The 19792-nt window shown below is 41.6% G+C and overlaps 1 protein-coding gene across 6 annotated transcripts in view; it reads right to left on the reverse strand.

Annotated features, from left to right (window-relative positions):
* PIWIL4 (piwi like RNA-mediated gene silencing 4) overlaps positions 1-19792 on the reverse strand; it is a 74120-nt gene that overhangs the window by 43804 nt on the left and 10524 nt on the right. For 4 of the 6 annotated variants that reach the window (XM_047692271.1, XM_047692270.1, XM_047692268.1 and 1 more), the window contains exons 1-2: positions 2860-3202; positions 1606-1684 (exon numbers count right to left, since the gene is read on the reverse strand). In XM_047692271.1, the coding sequence (XP_047548227.1) occupies positions 1606-1684; positions 2860-2970 (190 nt within the window). In that variant the 5' untranslated portion in view covers positions 2971-3202. Of the gene's footprint in view, positions 1-1605; positions 1685-2859; positions 3203-17206; positions 17284-19792 lie in introns of those variants that run through there. The other 2 variants (XM_047692273.1, XM_047692269.1) reach the window with 2 other exon arrangements.

Genomic DNA, 19792 nt, shown 5'->3' on the forward strand with positions numbered 1-19792 from the left:
CCAGGGGTTCGAGGGAGGACAGAATGGGGAGTTAATTTTTAATGAGTACCAGGTTTCAGTTTTGTAAGATAAAAAAGTCCTAGAGGGGCACCTGGGTGGCTCAGTGGGTTAAGCCGCTGCCTTTGGCTCAGGTCGTGATCTCAGGATCCTGGGATCGAGTCCTGCATTGGGCTCTCTGCTCAGCAGGGAGCCTGCTTCCCCCTCTCTCTCTGCCTGCCTCTCTGCCTACTTGTGATCTCTCTCTGCCAAATAAATAAATAAAATCTTAAAAAAAAAAAGTCCTAGAGATGATGTGGTGATGGCTGCACAATGATGTGAGTGTCCTTAATGCCAAAGGAGTATGCAACTGAAAATGGCTGAAATGCAAAATTTTACATTCTGTATATTTTGCCACAATTTTTAAAAATAACAAATTAAAAATTCTATGTCTGAGCCTTGCTAGTCACAAGAATGTGCATCAGGCGTGGAAAGGAAGTCCCAAGAGCAGCTGGGCAGTGGATGGCATGACCTGATGCCCCCCAGGGCAGGTGTTCTGTGTGACCAAGTGCACTTCCTCGAGCTCAGAGCACAGAGGCTACTTGCGCGAGCTAGAAAATCCCTGGTGGAGAATAGACAGCCAAGCAGATGATGGTGGAGAGACTGATGATCCACAGGGTCTGGGAGACCCTAAGTGCTTAGAACTAACATCACTTAACTTCATAGTCTGAGCAAGGGAGACAGCTAACAGGTTTCAGCCGTGGCTACTGGGTGAATTATGTGTCCCCCAAATTTACGTGTTGAAGATCTAAACCCTCGTATCTCAGAATGTGACTGTATTTGAGTCAGAGTCTTTAGTAAGGTAATTAAGCTAAAATAATGTCATTAGCATGAGCCCTAATGCAATATGACTGCGTCCTTATAAGAAGAGATAAAGTCACAGACAAATACAGAGGGAAGACCATGTGAAGACACAGGGAGAAGACAGCCCTCTACGAGCCCTGGAGAGAGGCCTCAGAAGAAACCAACTCTGTGGACACCTTGATCTTGGACTTCCAGCCTTTAGAATTATGAAACACCACACTTCTATCATTTAGGCCCCCAAGTCTACAGCACTTTGTCATGACAGCCCTAGCAAACCAGGGGACGGGGCATGCCAACCCACACCAGAATAGCGGCAACTTGCAGTAGCCAGTGGACAAGTACCCTGAGTCCCAGTCTGGATTTGCAGTGAAGACAGCTACCATCAAGTGGTGGGGAAAAAAGAGGAGAGCATAGCAGCCGGGGTGGTAGGTGGTAGGCACAGACACTTCTATGTGATAACTTCTGAACATTTTCCAGAATTATTCAATGAACAGAAAAAACCAGAAGACTGGATTCTTGGCACCTGTGGATGCCCAAGTGCCACGGAGTATCAGGAAATTCAGTGATAGACTGTGTTTTGGGGTCCCAAAGAAACCAAACACACACAGGGGGTCCTCTGAGAAGAGGTAAATAGGATGCCAGAGAAGTGAGCGGGCTGCTGTAAAGCCTAGCAATCACTCCGGTTCCATTCAGATGGGATGGGATGGGATGGGATGGGATGGGATGGGATGGGATGCAGAGGAGGGCAGATCAAGCTGCACTTACAACTCTGGGACATCCTGCTTGTTCCCACGAAGCTACTGGTAGAAGATGCTTCGTTGTTGCCAGTATCAACAGATGTAGGCTAAAATGGGGGGTGGGGTGGAGAAAAGCTTGGTTAGATTTAAGATGTTAAGTCATAAACCAAAAGGTTATCACAAAATAAGAAGCGTATCATGTCCTAAGTCTTCAATAACTAATGTTAACGAATGTCAGCTAATGTAAACTAATGGCCCTAAAATGCTAGAGATGATGAGAAGAGACTGTTCATTCTAGAAAAAAAGGATAAGGACAAGCTATAGTCTTTCCCATTTATCAAACTTTAGTTTTGACTGTGAGCCAGATAAGGTATAAGGAGGCAGAGCTGTGATTCTCATGCCCAGGGAGCTCATCAGAGGGAAGGTGGCAGAGATGAACACGGACCTCATGCTTCCACGGCCTCCAGGCGTGGGGCCTCCGATGTAAACACATTTAAAGCAAGAAAACAATTTGAGCCCAGAGGACCTGGGTCACCAGGTCAGGTGATGACTCTTTTGAATAAATGGGTCCCAAATTTGTTTATGAAATAGGCCAAGGGAACCACTGATATTTCCTCTTTTCACAGTAACTACTTCTGTTCACTCAAGAAGTATATGTTGGTGAGCTAAGAAATGCATGAAGTCAAGGGAAAACAATGACATGAAAGTAAAGGCACAACGAGCACACTTGAGAACTTCTGGTCTAAAAGACTGCTCCAAATACTGATAGGTCGGGGTAATATCCCTCAAAAGTTGCTGATTCGCCGGCCAATTTAATCTAATCTTGCCTAAATGTAACCAAGAGCCCTACCCACGCTGCTGGTTGGTCAAGAAGCAGCGACTGAATCTAAACCACATCTGTGTCTGAGATTACTTACGCAGGCGTAGGAATTAGAAAGACAAATCATACCAGCTCATATGCCCTACAGTGGTACAACAGTTTTTACCAAGAGACTTAAAACTGAGTTAAGTAATTAAACTCTGAGAAAGCAGAAGGAATGAGGCACTTGCCTCCAATCTTCAGTATTCTTCACCGGCCAAAAATATCTACATGACTATCTTACCGGGATAAGCACCCCACCCCCCGGGAAGGGAAAAATAGGAGAAACTCTGGAAAGACCTGAAGTCCAGCGGGAAGAAGATACCCTGCAGAGCTGAGGAGGTAAAAGGAGAGGAAGGCGGTGTGCATGAAGGCCACCGAGGAGGAGAGCGCGAGGCCCTGTCGGCCACGAGTCCTACACACCGATGGTGATGGCGACCGTGACCGTGACGGCGGGGCACAGGTGCGACCGGCTTCCGCGGTGCTGAGGCTGCGGGCCATGCCTCTGGCCCTCACGCGGGCGCGGCCACTCATGTTCCCGACGAGCGCACGGGTACTCTCTAGGCAGCAAGGTCTCAAGAAGAGTGTTTCCCCCTCCGAGTCCAGAGGACGAGGCAGTGACTCGAGGTGGCGGTCGCGGCGAGTCTCCGACTCCGAGGGCAGGAGACACGTCGGAGGCCCACGCGTGGGTGGAGGGGCGCGCACCGCCTGCCGCAATCCCTCCTGCTCCTGGGAGCACGTGACCGGGGGCGGGGCGGAGCCCCGACTTCCCTTGACTCGCCATCCCCCACCCCCTACAAATTTGGTATCTTCCAACACACTGGGTTTTGCCCACGTTATGTCTGTAAGGTTGCATCAGACTCACTTTACTCCGGTGGTCTTCTCTGCTCACTCCGTGTGGCCAAGCACCTCTTCTGTGCGTAATAGCTACAGAGCTTTCCATTCTCTGAACTGTTACTTCTGTTGTTATTTTAAGAATTGGGTTTCTCTGGATGCCTGGGTGGCTCAGTTGGTTGGACAACTGCCTTCGGCTCAGGTCATGATCCTGGAGTCTAGGGATCGAGTCCCGCATCAGGCTCCCAGCTCCATGGGGAGTCTGCTTCTCCCTCTGACCTTCTCCTTGCTCATGCTCTCTCTCACTGTCTCTCTCTCAAATAAATAAATAAAATCTTAAAAAAAAAAAAAAAAGAATTGGGTTTCTCGTGTTTTTCTTTTGATTTGCAAGAAATTTTATCCTTTTTTTTTTAACATTGTAAATATCTACTCCCAATCTATCCCCTGTTATTTTTTAACTAGGAAGTCATTTATCTAACCCAAATCCTTAATTTTGGTGTAGTCAAACCTACATGGCTTATACTTTGGGGGTCTTTTCAAAAGAACGTTTACCTGGCCCTAAGTTTACAAGGACATTATATGATATTTTATTTTATTGACTTTATAAATTTACTGTTCACATATTATCTTTTATCTTTCAGGAGTATATATATATATATATATATATGTGTGTGTGTGTGTGTGTGTGTGTGTGTGTATGTAAACTCAAGTTTAGAAGATGTTTTCCTCTTCTCAGACAAGAAAAGATAGTTATGAGCCCCAGTAACTGTGTCCACATATGAAAAGGGCTGCTGGTAAGAACAGTGTGTTGACTGAGGCATTCAAATCATATTAGCACTTTCACAGGTATGGGCAAGGGTAAGGAATTCACTTCACAAGCCCCTACAGAGTGAGGCTCTTTAAAGATTGTATTTATTTATTTTAAAGAGAGAGAGAGCAGGGGGAAGGACAGAGGGAGGAGGGAGAATATTTCAAGCTGGCTCCACAATGAGTCCAGAGCCTGACTCTGGGTTCAATCTCATAATCCTGAGATCATGACCTGAGCTGAAACTAAGAGTTGGTCACTTAACTGAGCCACCCAGGTACCCCCAGGGTGAGGGTCTTTAAACCCTGTAGCAGTTTTTCAATAATTGTACAGATGCTCTGATTCTCTTCCTCTCAAAAGGCCAAGCATAATTCCCTCCCATTAAGCATGGGCTTCTCTTAGTGACTTTCTTCTAACAAATAGAATGTGACAGAGATGATGGTTGTGTCTTCTGTGAGTAGGTCATGGAAGACACACTGTAGCTTCCTCCTTGCTCTGTCTCTCTTAAGTCACTTGCTCTGGGGGCTGTCAGCAGCCATAGCATGAGGACACTCAAGCAACCTTAGAAGGAGATTTATAGGGTGAGAAACCCGAGGCCTCATGTCAGCAACCAGCACAACTTGCGAGAAAAATGAATCTCATCAAACTTCTCGTCAGAAACCAAGCAAGCTAGAAGACAAAAGAGTCACAGTTTCTGAAGTGTTCAAAGAAGAAAAACATCAACTCAGAATTCTAAAGCCAGCAAATATACCTTCAAAATGAGGGTGAAATAAAGGCTTTCTCAGAGAAACAGAATTCAGAGTCAGCGGATCTATACAATAAAAAATGTAGAAGGAAATTCTTTAAGCTAAAGAAATATGAGAGTGTAGAGAAACTTGGATCTATATAAAGACATGAAGAGTGCAGCAATAAATAAATGTAAAATAAAATATCTTTTTTTTTGCATTTTTACTTTCTCTAAAAGATAACAATCCAAAGCCAAAAATAGTAGCAATGTGTTGTTACATATATATATGTATATGTATATACATATAATTACATATAGCATGTGTAAAAATAAAATGTATGCCAAAAGCCAAGGATGTGAGGACTTGGGAATACATTATTATAAGGTAACACTATTCAGGAAGCACTATAACAGTATTTGAAGGTAGACTCTAATTAGTTATTGATATATTAGTAAACCTTAGGGTATTCAATAAAGAATTATAAGGACAATTATAAATACATAATAAGTCAATTATGGAGATAAAATAGGATCCTAAAAAATGTTCAATTAACCTGAGAGGGCAAAAAAAAAAAAAAAAAAAGATGGAATAGAAAACACCTAGCCATATGGTAGATTTTGATCCAACTGTATCAATAATTATACTAAATATAAGTGGTCTAAATGTGGCAATTAAAAGACAAGCTATATGCTGTCTACATAAAAACCTGTTTTAAATATCACACATAGGTTAAAAGAATGGAAAAAAGATATGCCATGTAAATCCTACCTGAAAGAAAAATGGAGTACCTGTACTACTATCTGTTGTGGGTGAATCAAGTCCCCCATATTCATATGTTGACATCCTAGTCCTAAGTACCTTAGAATGTGATCTGATTTAAAGATTAGTTCTTTATGGAGGTAATCATGGCAAAGTGAGGGCCTACTCCAGTATGACTGGGGTCCTTGTAAAAAGGGAAAAGTTACACAGAGACACGTAAAGAGAAAGATGATGTGGAGAGACAGAAGGAGAAGGTGGGTATCTACAAGCCAACGAGAGATCCTGGACCAGATCCTTCCCTTACAGCCTTAGAAGGAACCAACCCTGGCCCACACCTTGACTTTGGACTTCTATCCTCCAGAGCTGTGGTACTTTATTACAGTAGCCCTAGCAAACTTTTATACTGTTAGACACAGTAGACTTTGAAAAAATGAATATTATCAGGGATGAAAAGGGAAAACTTAAAATGACATTAAGAACATTCAACAACAACAGAGTGTAGTTCTTTTTAAGTGTATCTGGGACATTAACCAAGAGGACCATATGCTGAGCTATAAACAAACTTTAAAGGATTAAAAAAATAGAAATCATACAACATATATTCTGTGACCAATGTAAGATCCAATTAGAAAATGAAAACTGAAATATTTCCCAAAGATTCCATGTATTGAGAAATTTTATACACACTTGTAAATAATCCCTGGGTCAAAGAGGAAGTTTCAAAAGAATCTCTTTTTAATGATCTTATTTATTTATTTGAGAGAGAGAGAGTGTGTGCATGAGTCAGGGGGAGGGCAGAAGCAGACTCCCTACTGAGCAGGGAGCCTGATGTGGGGCTCCATCTCAGGACCCTGAGATCATGACCTGAGCCTAAAGCAGATGCTTAACTGAATGAGCCACCCAGATGCCTCAAGAATTTTTTAATTAGGACCAACTTAAACATATGCAAATTTGGGGGATATAGCTAAAGGAGTGTGTTTAGAGAAAAATTCATAGCATTAAACACTTTTTTAAAAGAGAAAGTTATCAAATCAGTAGTCTAAAAACTTCCATCTTAGGAATCTAGAAAAAGAACAAAGTACACTTAAAGCAAGATGAAAGGGAATAATGAGGATGAAAGCAGAAATAGACACACACAAATACAATAAATGGATATTTGTCAAATTTTAAAGGCAACTCAATGAAGAAAGGATCATTTTTTTCAACGAATGGTGCTGGAATGATTTGTTATTTGCAAACAAGGGAAAATCTACCCATACCTCACACTTTGTATAAAAATTAATTCAAAATGAATGTAGACTTAAATGTAAAATGTGCAACTATGAAACTGCCAGAAATTAGGTATAGAAGAAAGTATTTAAGATCTTTGATTAGTCACAGTTCTTATATGCACTACAAAAAGTACTAACTATGTAAGAACAAAATGATTTATTTGACTTTAACAAAACTATATACTTGCACTGTGTAAGGTGCTATAAGGACAATGAAAAGGCAAGCAAGAAACTGAAAGGAAATACTTGTAAATCACATTATGATAAGGACTTTTTCCCAGAAGATATATAAAATTCTCAAAATTGAACAGTAAGAAAAACAATTTTTAAAATGGGCTAGGGATGCTTGGGTGGCTCAGTGGGTTAAGCATCTGCCTTCAGCTCAAGTCTTGATCCCAGCATCCTGGGATCAAGTCTCACATCAGGCTCTTTGCTCAGGGAAGAGCCTGCTTCTCCCTCTGCCCCTCCTCCCCACTCATGTGCTCTCTCTGACAAATAAATAACCTTTAAATTAATTAACTAATTAAACAGAACTTAATTAATTAATTAATTTCATTAAATAAAAATTAAAATGGGCAAAAGACCTGAATAGACGCTTCACCAAAGAGGTAAAAACAGCACCAAAAAAATATGTGGGAGGCAACACATCATACAAAAAATACTCAGTGTCATTAGCTATAAGGGAAGTGCAATTAAAACCATGGTGTGATCCTTTTACACACCTAGTACAGTATCTAAAACAAAACAAAACAAAACACCCCCCAAAGCCCACAGTGCCAAATGCTGGTAATACATGTAGCAACTGGAACTCTCATGTATGTTGGTGTGAGTGTAAAATGATACAACCACTTCAGAAAACAGTTTGGCAGTGTCACATAGATTTAAACATGTACTTACACTATAACCTAGCAACCCCACTCTCACTGATTAAGAGAACTGAACACTTACATTCACGTAAGTCGCTGTTCTTATAGCTGTATTAGTTATCATCGCAACTGGGAGTGGTCCAGGACAAGTGATCCAACTTGTCCTTCAACAGGTGAATGGACAAGCAAACTGTGTTACATCTATTACTCAGCAGTGAAAGGAATGAAATACTGGTCACAACAACATGAATGAATCTCATTTGAGATTCATTCAACATGTTGCTAAGTGGAAATAGCCAGACTCAAAGGGTGACACTTTGCAGAACTCTACTTCCATGACATTTTAGAAAAGATAAACGAGAAGGATGGAGAACAGATCATTGCCAAGTTGGGGTATAACATGATGAAATTTTTTTTTTTTTAGATTTTTTATTTATTTATTCGTCAGAGAGAGAGAGGGAGAGAGCAAGCACAGGCAGACAGAATGGCAGGCAGAGGCAGAGGGAGAAGCAGGCTCCCTGATGAGCAAGGAGCCCGATGTGGGACTCGATCCCAGGACGCTGGGATCATGACCTGAGCCGAAGGCAGCTGCTTAACCAACTGAGCCACTCAGGCGTCCCTAACATGATGAAATTTATGGGAGATGGAACTGCCATGTGATGACTATGGTAATGGACATACACTCTAGGATTTGCGAAAACCCATTGAGTATATCATGAAGATTAATTTTTTCCTCTATGTAAATAAAAAAGAGAGTACGTAAGCTAAATATACCAGTTTAATGACAAAGATGGTCTGGCTAGATAAAGAAAAAAAAAACAGGGCGCCTGGGTGGCTCAGTGGGTTGAGCCGCTGCCTTCGGCTCAGGTCATGATCTCAGGGTCCTGGGATCAAGTCCCGCATTGGGGTCTCTGCTCAGCGGGGAGCCTGCTTCCCTCTCTCTCTCTCTCTGCCTGCCTCTCTGTCTACTTGTGATCTCTCTCTGTCAAATAAATAAATAAAATCTTTTAAAAAAATTAAAAAAAAAAACAGTACAAGCTCTTTAAAAGATACATTTTAAATACTCGGATGCAGTAGGTTGAAAAGGAGGGGAGTTAAAAAGATACCATGAAAAGCGAACCAGAAAAGAGCTGGAGACACTCTCTTACTGTCTGAGAAGGTACACTTAAGGCAAGAAGAATTATGACATATTATAATACATTACTGGCCACATAATAAGGACAATGTCAGTTTAATAGAAAGATACAACTCTTTAATGTTCATCCAATAATTTAGCCTCTAAATATAGAAACAAAGAAATCCATTCTCATGGGCATGAAAGATCAAACATGAAGTTTGAATTTGTGTCTGGGGTTTAACCTGCATCTATAAAAGTGTTTGCTATGTGATATGCAAAATTCAGTATTCAGGAGCCCAGTGGCCTGTCTGTTCAGCGGCTCCATCAGTGAAGGCCCACAAGTCTATGTGTGTCAGTCCATGTCAGCTTGTGTGCTCCGTGGCCAGTCAGGTAGCTGCACAGAGTCTCCAATGCCATGGGCTGTCAGCCCTCACCTTCCAACCGTGGACAGCTGCAGCATTCCTCTGGAGGTGCCACAATGGAACGGGCTTCTTTCCCAGGTGGCATGTCTGTTGTCACATCCCTCGGTGGCCAGGGATTTGGGAAAGCAGTGATGGGCACATGGGTTGCCCATCATCCCTTGGTGCAGATTGCTAAGGCCTCTGCATCTAGGCTTGGCCTTCAGGTAGACGTGCCATTTCCATTTCATGTGGGAGCTTTTGTACCTTTTGCGACTTTGGTTCAGAGAAGACCCCAAGTGGGATGAGACGTCGTAACTTTTCCTTGGGCTTGGTCATTGTTATTTGCTAGGATCTGAGTACACCAATGCAGTTATGTCTCAAGGGGCTTACATTCCTCAGATGTAGAGTATAAGACAGATCCCACAAAATAGCAGGGGCCTGTCACTGACAAAGGCTACAAACAGCCATCAGTTTGATGAGAGATGCCCGTAATTTCACAGTCCTAAAGAGGTGGAGGACAAAGGCAGAACCTGCTTCAGATTTAACTGAACTACTCCTATGGCTGCCGTTCAGATTTAGCTGCATTTTTGGTGAATTCATTCAGAAAATGTGTGAACATTCTCAGGTATGTAATTTGTGGTCTCCAACACTAGAGAAGCAATGACGTGGGGGTGTCCTTTGTCACTGTGGATGGCATGAAGTCAGGGATTCCTCGGAGGGAGTTTGTGTGCCCAGACCCCAGGCCTCATCTTATTTCCATTTGAGAAAACTGAATAGTGCCTACCTAGATCTATTTTAGTCTCTGGAAATCAAAAGATGGCCTAGGGCCTTCTCTCCCCAAAACCCTCTTGCAAGGTGGGCCTTCTGATAATGGCCGTACGAAGAGGCAGAGCAAATCTTCCCACAGAAGATAATTATGAAAACTAGACACAAATATTCAAATATTTGAAGTCACTGAAAAAGAAACATAGGCAGGTCAAAACACGAGAAGCACTTTGATCTTGAATTACTTGAATCTTGAACGAGATGGGTAGGAGCTGCAAGTTGTCACCTTCTTACCTATGGGCATGTTCTCCTAACTCTTTTGCTCTCTTTTCTTGTCTCATTCTCTCCTTCTCTTTGACTATTGATAACCGCAGCCCCCATGGCTCAAGAAGGCAAGTGATGGCATTCATGGTGCAGAGTAATTGGAAGTTTAGAGGGAAAAATATGAAAGCGAGAGAGCCGCAGAAGTATTGAGATCCCAAATACAGGCTGCAACAAAATCTCTGGTTGATGCTGAACTGTGCGTGTGGTTGTGGGACCCTCAAGAGAAACTGCTGAAAACGCAGTAAGAACCAGACAGATCCTGGTGAATTCTGCAAGTCCACACTTCGACTGATGAATTCTTCAGTTACCACAAAGCTTAGGCAGCAGAAAGCAAAAACCTTACTGTTTTGAGGTTTCTAAGGTCAGAACATGTGGTTGGGGTCCATCTGGAAATTTAGGGGAAATACCAAGAATAAGATGACCACAGAGACAGTGAGGGCCAAGAACAAGGCAACCACAGAGGCAGTGAGGCCAAAATGGGAGTAGAAACTGTCGAAATCCTTGGTTGGCCACTAAATTACAGATGCAGGGATAGATCCTTGCTCAAGATTCAGGATAAAAACGCAGCAACTGGATACTCGAAAATGGAGTTGACCCACCAACCGTTGCACATGGCAGGGGTTCCCATTTCACAGTGTGGTCCAGGAAGGTCGACCACTTTCTAGGAAAAAAAATAAAGGCAATCCTCAGAGAAATAAAATAAGTTCCAGATTTGCTAAAACATATCTCTGATGCCCACTTTTAAATTAAATATTATCAGACATGCAAAGAAAGAGAAATATGTGACCATAATGAGAAAGTCAAAATAAATGTATTCCCAGAAAAAAAAAAAAAGTATTCCCAGCATGTCCCAATATTGGATTCAGCATTCAAAGACTCCCACGTGGATCTAAGAAATTCAAAGAATTGAATGAAAACATGTTGAAGGAATTAAAGGAAATCTTGGTATTAAAGAGTGAACAGGCAGGAAATCTGAAGGAAGAAATGAAAAGTATAAAAAGGGCCAAATAAAAATTCTCAAACTGAAATAAATATTCGGTGGACGAGCACAAAAGAAGATCTTGAGAAAGCAGTGAGGTTGAATAGAAGTCCATAGAAATTACCCAATCTAAAACAAAAAACAAACACACACACACACACACACACAAAACCAGAGAGAAAAAGGGATTGAAAAATGAATAAATCCTTAGAAACCCATGGAAGAATACATAAAAGGCAATAATAGGCAATAGATAATCATTCAGAGTTCAAAAATAAGGAGGAAGGAAAAGAGCAGGAAAAAAGTTTGAAGAAATCACATTTAGAGGGCCCCAACTTTAACACACAGATTCAAGATGCTCAATACACCAAAAGAGACCACCAAGAAGACCACCCAGGCACATCTCTCTTCAACTGATGGAAACCAAAGATAGGGAAAAAAATCTGGAAAGCAGCAGGAGATAATAATACCTTACGTATAGGGTGTAGTAGTTTAAAAATGTTTGCAAACTCTAATTTCCCTCCTCTCCAGGGGTCCAACTACTTCCTTTCCTCTTGGGTGTGGACTGTACTCAGTGACTCACTTCTAAGGAATAAGTGGACGCCATGCTGCGTGACTTTAGAGATTAGGTCATAAAAGGGTCTGTGGTCTTTTGCTCTCTCCTTTTTGCTCCTGTGTTTTCAAAGAAGCCACACTCCATGTCATAAAGATGTAGTCAAAGGCCAGGACTTCCAGCTAAGAGGCCAGCAAGGAACCAAAGCTTCCAGCCAACAGCCCCATGTGTGAGCTTGAGCACATATCCTTTTGCCCTGGTCAAGCCCCCTCATCATTGCAATTCCAGCCAACCTGTTGATAGTAATCCAATGAGAAACCTCTAGCCAGAAATACCCAGCTAGACTGTTCTTAGAATCCAGACCCTCAGAAATGGATTGAGACAATAAATGTTCACTGTTTCTAATTGTATTCTTTTTTAAAAATAATTTGTTACACAGTAGTAGGTAACGATTACAGGATTTGGTGTCTGGGAATGGGGCACTGTTGCAAACAAAATTAAAATGAGGTCGTAGCTTTGGAATCAGGCAGTACTTTGACTTCAAAGTCAGAGGCTGGACTTTGAAGAGAGTTTTTAGAACTAGATTTACATAAATATCCCAAGTTTTCAGTAAAAGGTGAAAAGATAGTATAAATGAAAGGAGTCCCAGAGAGCCCTAAAATTCTTCTGTGACTGAAGACTCGGGGCAGGACTGGGAAACACAAATACAGCTATGGGACGGGTGTAGGGTAACTATTAGAGATCCTTTGAAGAGAAAACAGGCTGAGACACTTGTGCAGCTGGTAACATAGGCCATCCTTCATGGAACAAGATGGATCCCTAAACATGCAAAACTAAGATCCTAAGTGTGCCAAGAGCCTCTGGTCCAGGGCTGGGGGATGTCTAGGCTCTCATTGTCCAGTCTTCTCCCTGAGCTCCCACATGGCGTTTTCTTCCCACAGGAAAAAAGGAAGGGGGTTGATGCTCAGCCGCAAGTGAGTTTGGGTCAGGAGGTTGATCCCTGAGACCCTTACGCCCATGGTCAGGGGGGAGGCTCACCCACCCCATGGTTCCTCCCTTAGTTACCACTCTGAGGTTGGACCACATCCCATTATTGTTCTAATCCAGGCAGTGACAGTGCCTAGGGCTCTGATGTGTCTCTAGGGTTCCTAAAGGTGAGACCCTGGAGGACCCGGGGTATGGGAGGGGTTGGGACAGAGGGGACACAATGGTGTCATGGAGATTCTTTGAGTGGGACATTTTGGGTATATAATGGACTGCTGAGAATGTCAACACTTGTGTGACCGGGATGCCTGGGTAGCTCAGTCATTTAAGCATCTGCCTTCAGGTCAGGTCATGATCCCGGAGTCCTGGGATCAAGCCCAGCATTGGGCTGGGCTCTCTGCTCAGCGGGGAGCCTGCTTCTCCCTCTTCTCTCCCTGCTCGGGTGCATTAGCACGTTCTCTCTTCCTATCTCTCTGACCAATAAATAAATAATTCTTTAAAACAAAAACAAAAACAAAACCCTTGTGTGACCAACCTGAATTCGTTAGTGATTACTTTTTCCTACAGTATGAGACAGCTGCCTTGTGTCAGGCTGGTGATGCAAGATTTGTTCCCACTCCCAGCACATGACTTCCAGATCCCCTGGCTTCTCTTTTTGCCACTGGCATCTGAACATGTCTGTGTTCCTATTAGCATGATGCAAGGAGCTAAGGATATTGGCCCACCCCTGCCCACAAGGACCCCCTCCCCACATTGACCTACATGTTTCTTCCCTCATCAACTTTCCGGTTCCAGCAGAAGAAAAGCTATGCTATCTCCCTCCCCGTTTTTACTTCATGTCCCACTAAATAGTAATGTCCTACTTCCCTATTTAAAATAAAAATCCATTGGGTGCCTGGGTGGCTCAGCTGGTTAAGTGACTGCCCTCAGCTCAGGTCTTAACACTGGAGTCCCAGGACTGAGCCCTGCTTTGGGCTTTCTGCTCAGCAGGGAGTCTGCTTCTCCCTCTGACCTTCCCCTCTCATGTGCTCTCTCTCATTTTCTCTCTCAAATAAATAAATAAAATCCTTAAAAAATAAAATAAAATAAAGGTCTGGATATGAGTTTCTTTTTTCTACTTCTTGTCACATGGGGTTGTTGGGTTAATAAAGGAGAAGATTCGTAAAGTTTGAGACAGGAAGTAAGGGGAAGCCCTGAGAACCTTCCAGAATCTGCATGTTGGAGGTGCTGTGTTGCCGGTGGGGACAGGAGAGGCTGCAGGGAGCCTAGCATGGACAAGGCCATGGACGAGGCTGTGTGGGCTTTCACCATGGTCACTCTTGGGCAGGATCATCTTCTCTCCTCCTTTTCCTTATCCCTCCAGTAGAACCTTGTCCCACTAGGACCTGTGATCAGAAGGACTAGGACATCATGGGGATCTTGTCCTGTTTACAGGTCCCTGAGCAGCAAGAAGTTCATGTAGCTCAGTCAGCCTGTGTTCAGGCCTGGGTCCAGCCCTCAGCCCCTCTCCTTTGTGTCTTTATATTTTGCTTCTGTGGGTTCTTTTGGATTCTGCCTCTTCTTTTTCATGTGTAGAGTTCTGGCCTCAATTCCTCTGGGCTTCCCCCATCTCTCACAGCAGGAGTCATTCTGCCTGTGATTGTTCTTACCAATCCCAGGGAACCCCTGCCCACAGGCCTCCTGTAGCTTCAAGAGACTCATTTTCACATTCATCCCTGGTCTTGCCCTCCTTCTAGGGCTGAGTCCTGGGTTATTTGTTCCATTTTTACCAAACTTTTTTTTTTTTTTAAAGAATCAGATGCTGGAATTAGTAGAGAGGAGGGATCCAACAGTTTTCATCTTAATTGAATTCCTCTTGGGTTGCTACCTTCTCTGCAGCTTGCCCCCTTCCTCTGCCCTTCCCTCCAGTTATTCAAGTGCTGGTTCTCATGCAAACTCATGGATTTTTTTTTTTTTAAGATTTTATGTATTCAGCAAAGAGAGAGAAAAAGAAAACACAAGTAGGGGAGTAGCAAAGAGAGAGGGAGAAGCAGACTCCCCACTGAGCAGGGAGCCTGATGTGGGGCTTGATCCCAGGATCCTGGAATCATGACCTGAGCCAAAGGTAGACGCTTAAGCGACTGAGCTAGCCAGGGGCCCAAACTCATGGGTTTACAAGAAAGAGTTTAATTTAGATTCACAGTTGGTTAGAAAATAGGACCCATAGCCTAGAGTCATCTTTTCTGAAGAAAGAAATGTAATCCTGTGCGGTGCAGGAGGGTTGGTGTGTAGGGAGGAGCCTAACAGAGGGAAGGAGAGCAGCACTTTGAAGGCAAAGTGAGTGAATGGTTGCTGTGGCTGCCACAAAACAGCATTTGGCCTAAAGGTCGCATTAATAAAGATATTATCTCTAGAGCAGGGAGGTGTTCTATACTGATTATTCACTCAACCAATATTTGTTGTGTGGCAGATATATGACAGACTCTCTTTGATGTAAGAAACCTCAGTGGAAAAAACAAAACAAAACAAAACAAAACAGGTAAACACTGCCAGCCTTGTGGAGCATAAGTTCTATCGCTGAGGTGCAATTTTGGCAGAGCCCTCAGAGTGGTGATGGGACTTGAGTCCACATTTCAATGTTATTTTTTCCTGTGAACAAGAAGTCAAGAGAGTGATGCACGTTGTTTTCTCTATCAGAGTACAGCCAGGTGGAAGATTTAGGAAGAAATTAGCCACTCAACATAAAGAAAATCTCTGAGTGGCCAAGAGAGTGGATCTTAAATGTACTCACCACAAAAAAAGAAATGGTAATTATGTAACTTGCAGGTGTAGTTAACCTTGGGATGGCGATCATTTTGCAATATGTAAGTGTATCAAATCAACAGGTGTACATTTTTTTTTAAAACAGGCATACATGAAACTTATCCAATGTTATATGTCAACTGCATCTCAATAAAACTGAAAAACAAATCTCTGAAACCCTGATGAGACTATATCTTACATGAATTTCTCTTTTCACTTCTTGGTGTGAACAACAGATTCCAAGTTGTTCTAATTGAGTTGAAAGAAAGAAAGAGAGAGAGAGAGAATGAGAAAGAAAGGAAGGAAGGAAGGAAAGAAGAAAGAAAGAGGGAGGGGGCTTAGGGAAAGAAAGGAAGGAGGAAGGAAGGAAAGAAGGAAGGAAGGAAGAAAGGAAGGAAGGAGGAAGGAAGGCATGCATACATACATATACACACCTTGTTTTATTTCAGGGAACACCACAGAACAGGCTTGAGGCTACACAGCTGGGAAGAGAATCCAGAATCTCACCCTATGTGGTTCCGAATTTCTAAGAAGCCCCTGGTGCTGAACACAAACGTCATTGTCCACAGCACTGACTCCTGTGATGGCGGACACTGGAGCTTATGGTAAGGTTTGCTGACCACGTGCCAGCCTCTGACTCAGGACCACCAGAAGACTGAACTTCGTGCTCTCTTCAATACAAGAATGTTTCGGGGGCACCTGGGTGGCTCAGTGGGTTAAAAAGCCTCTGCCTTCGGCTCAGGTCATGGTCTCAGGGTCCTGGGATGGAGCCCCGCATCGGGCTCTCAGCTCAGCAGGGAGCCTGTTTCCTCCTCTCTCTCTGCCTGCCTCTCTGCCTACTTGTGATCTTTGTCTGTCAACTAAATAAATAAAAATCTTAAAAAAAAAAAAAAAGAATGTTTGGAAAGGTGAGTTTTCCTCTCTTATGGAGGAAAGTGGGCTCTGCTTCCTACCTAGACCGTCAGTGTGGGATTCTAATGTGGAAGCAGGGTACAGGTTCCAGAAGTGGAACTTGGAGGTAGGCAAGGAAAAAAAAATGGTCAATTCTAATTTTGGGAGCAATGATCTGAGATCTAGAACTTGATCTGGTACACTGTAGGCACTTTGGTGTGGTTGGATGAATGAACGACTAACAAATGACATCTTTCAACTTATTCCCTTGATAGTCTCTTATGAGGTCCCCCCTTTTGTCCACTTTGGTTTACACTCATAAATAAGTGAGTGGCAAATAAGCTGAATGATGAAATGATTACTCAGAATCTCCTTGCCTTTGTTGCTAACATTAAAAAAACAAGATCTGTAAGATTTCAGAGAATAGTGTATATATACGCTGATAATTTATATTAACTTTTTATTTCTCTTTATGTGCACATATTTCTGGAGAGAGTGTCCATAACACATCAGTTTCTATGCGGTCCTGGCAAAAGTCTAAAAAAATTTCTTGTTTAGAAGTTATGCTACTCATCTCTGGCCCGTGAAGAGCTATCAGTCTTCAGCAGATCCACTGACATGATATAAATGCTCTTTTTTTGGCGGGGGGGGGGGGGGGGGCAATTACAAGTCTGGGACAAGATAAGGTAGAGGTTTAGTTGCTCATACTCACTTTCAATTCCCGTCTGTATCTTGATAACAAATAGTTCACAAACCAGCACTGGCTTACTACTGAAGACACAAAGAAGCTTGTATTCCAGGACCTGCCCTAGTCCCAGATGAAAGAACAGGAGTGAAAAAATAGAGTGGAAAAAAAAAAAGAATAGGAGTAAAAAATAGTGAAAAAAATAAATGGGATTCCATGTCTAGTAACACAGTAGACTTGATTTTTAAGTTGCCTCTTCCATAAAAAATAATTGATAAAATGTAAAAAAATAAAAAAGTACAGTACAACTATTAAGAGAATAATCATTTCACCCAAAAATATAAATGTGGGCAATAATCCAGAGAGAACAGTTGGTTTTAACCTTAGGGCATTTGCCAAATCTAGAAAAATCTTAGCTGTGGTTTTCTCAGACTCATGAGTTGTAACAGACAGGAAATGATGCCCAGAGTTTATTCATGTGGGGAGCATGTGAGATATCCCCTCCCAGAAAATCTGAGAAAGCAAAATTCATATTCTCAGAATAAGAGTGAAACAAAATAAAATCTGCTCTACCCTCTAATAGAAGAGTTTTCTAAGAAAATTTCATTTGAGACAGCAAAAAAAAAGGAGCAAACAACTGTTTTGGGGGAATTTGTAATCATGAGCTAACCCATCTGTCATTTATAGTCTAAATTTGCTTTACTATTTTGGCCAAAATAACCCCAAGCTATGGTTTCATTTTCTAGTGGCCCTGGATTTGTGATAACCCAAAAATTGGAAGAAAGAAACAAAAATCCCTAGCGAGATCTATATTTAACCTAGGTGTCAAAAAATTTACACAAATAATTTCATAACAAAAAAGAGCAACTTACGGCAAGAAATGAATAAGTACAAATAGGAAAAAAAAAACTAGGAGAATCAGCAGAAGGAAAATATAGTAAAAAGAGTCCATAAAAATTCAATATTGAGGGGTGCCTGGGTGGCCCAGTGGGTTAAAGCTCTGCCTTCAGTTTGGGTCATGATCTCAGGGTCCTGGGATCGAGCCCCACATGGGGCTCTCTGCTCAGCAGGGAACCTGCTTCCTCCTCTCTCTCTCTGCCTGCCTCTCTGCCTACTTGTGATCTCTGTCTGTCAAATAAATAAAAACAAAATCTTTAAAAAAAATTCAATATTGAAATTGTGAGACACAGAACATAACATAATCAAAATTTTATATAAATATGTAACATAAATACATATTATATATGATAAAAAGAAAAAAAAAACTTTAAAATGCCTGCAATAAAAATGACAAAAAAGCTACTTGGAAAATAATTCAGGGGCACCTGGATAGCTCAGCTGTTTGGGCATCTGCTTTTGGGTCAGGTGGTGATCTCAGCGTCCTGGGATTGAGCCCCACATCAGGATTCCTGCTCAGCAGGGAGTCTGCTTCTCCCTCTGCCTCTGCCCCTCTCTCCACCATGCTCACTTGCGCTCTCTCTCTCAAATAAATAAATAATTTTAAAAAATAAAATAATTCAGAAACATAATAAAATACCATTAAATAATTTAAAAATTATAGTAGAAAACATCTACTTAATAAAAAAGGAGTCAGTAAAAGATGAAGGAAAGTACACAAGAAACAGAACACAAAAGGTAAAATGGTAAATTCAACTGTATCAGTATTCACATTAAATGTAAATATAAATTAAACAAGTGAATCAAAGTGCACATTGTTAGACTGAAAACCAAACAAGAACCAACTATGCTGTCTATAGCAGACACACTTCAGATTTAATTACAAATAGATTAAAGTTAAAGGGATGGGAAAAGACATCCCAGACAAAAAGCAACTGTAAAAAAAAAAGCTGGAGTGGACAAAAGAGACTTTTTAAAAAATATGCATAGGGATAACAGGGACATTCTATACTGATAAAAGGATTAATCCATCAGAAAAATAAAATAATTACAAACACATATGCATCTAATGACCAAGTACAAATACATGAAAACAAAACTGACAGAAATTAAGAGAGAAATAGACAATATAAGCACAATAGTTGGAGATTTCAATATCCCACTTTCGATAATGGATAAGACAACTATGTAGAAGGTCAACAATAACAAAAAAAGAGGACATAAATAATACTATGAACCAACAGGATAAACTAACAGTCATTTACAAAACACTTCACCCAACAATAGCAGAATATACATTCTTCTCAAATGCATACGGGACATTCTTCAGGATAAACCATTGCTAGGCCACAAACCTCTAAAAATTAAAAATGATAGAAATGATACAAAATATGTTCTCTTATCACAGTGGCATGGAATTAGAAATTTATCTGTAACTGAAAGAAATTTGAGAAACTCACAAATATGTGGAAATTAAACAACATACTTCTATAAAACCAGGATCAAAGAAGACATCAAAAGGAAATTAGAAAATACTTGAGATTAATGAAAATGAAAACACAACATAGCAAATTTTATGGGATGCTACTAAAGCAGTGCTGAGAGGGAAATTTATAGCTGTAAATGTATGCATTTAAAAAAGAGAAACAGGGGCACCTGGGTGGCTCAGTGGTTCAAGCTTCTGCCTTCAGCTCAGGTCATGATCCCAGGGTTCTG

This window comes from Lutra lutra, chromosome 10 (genome assembly GCF_902655055.1).
Source record: "Lutra lutra chromosome 10, mLutLut1.2, whole genome shotgun sequence".
NCBI classification, from domain to species: domain Eukaryota; kingdom Metazoa; phylum Chordata; class Mammalia; order Carnivora; family Mustelidae; genus Lutra; species Lutra lutra.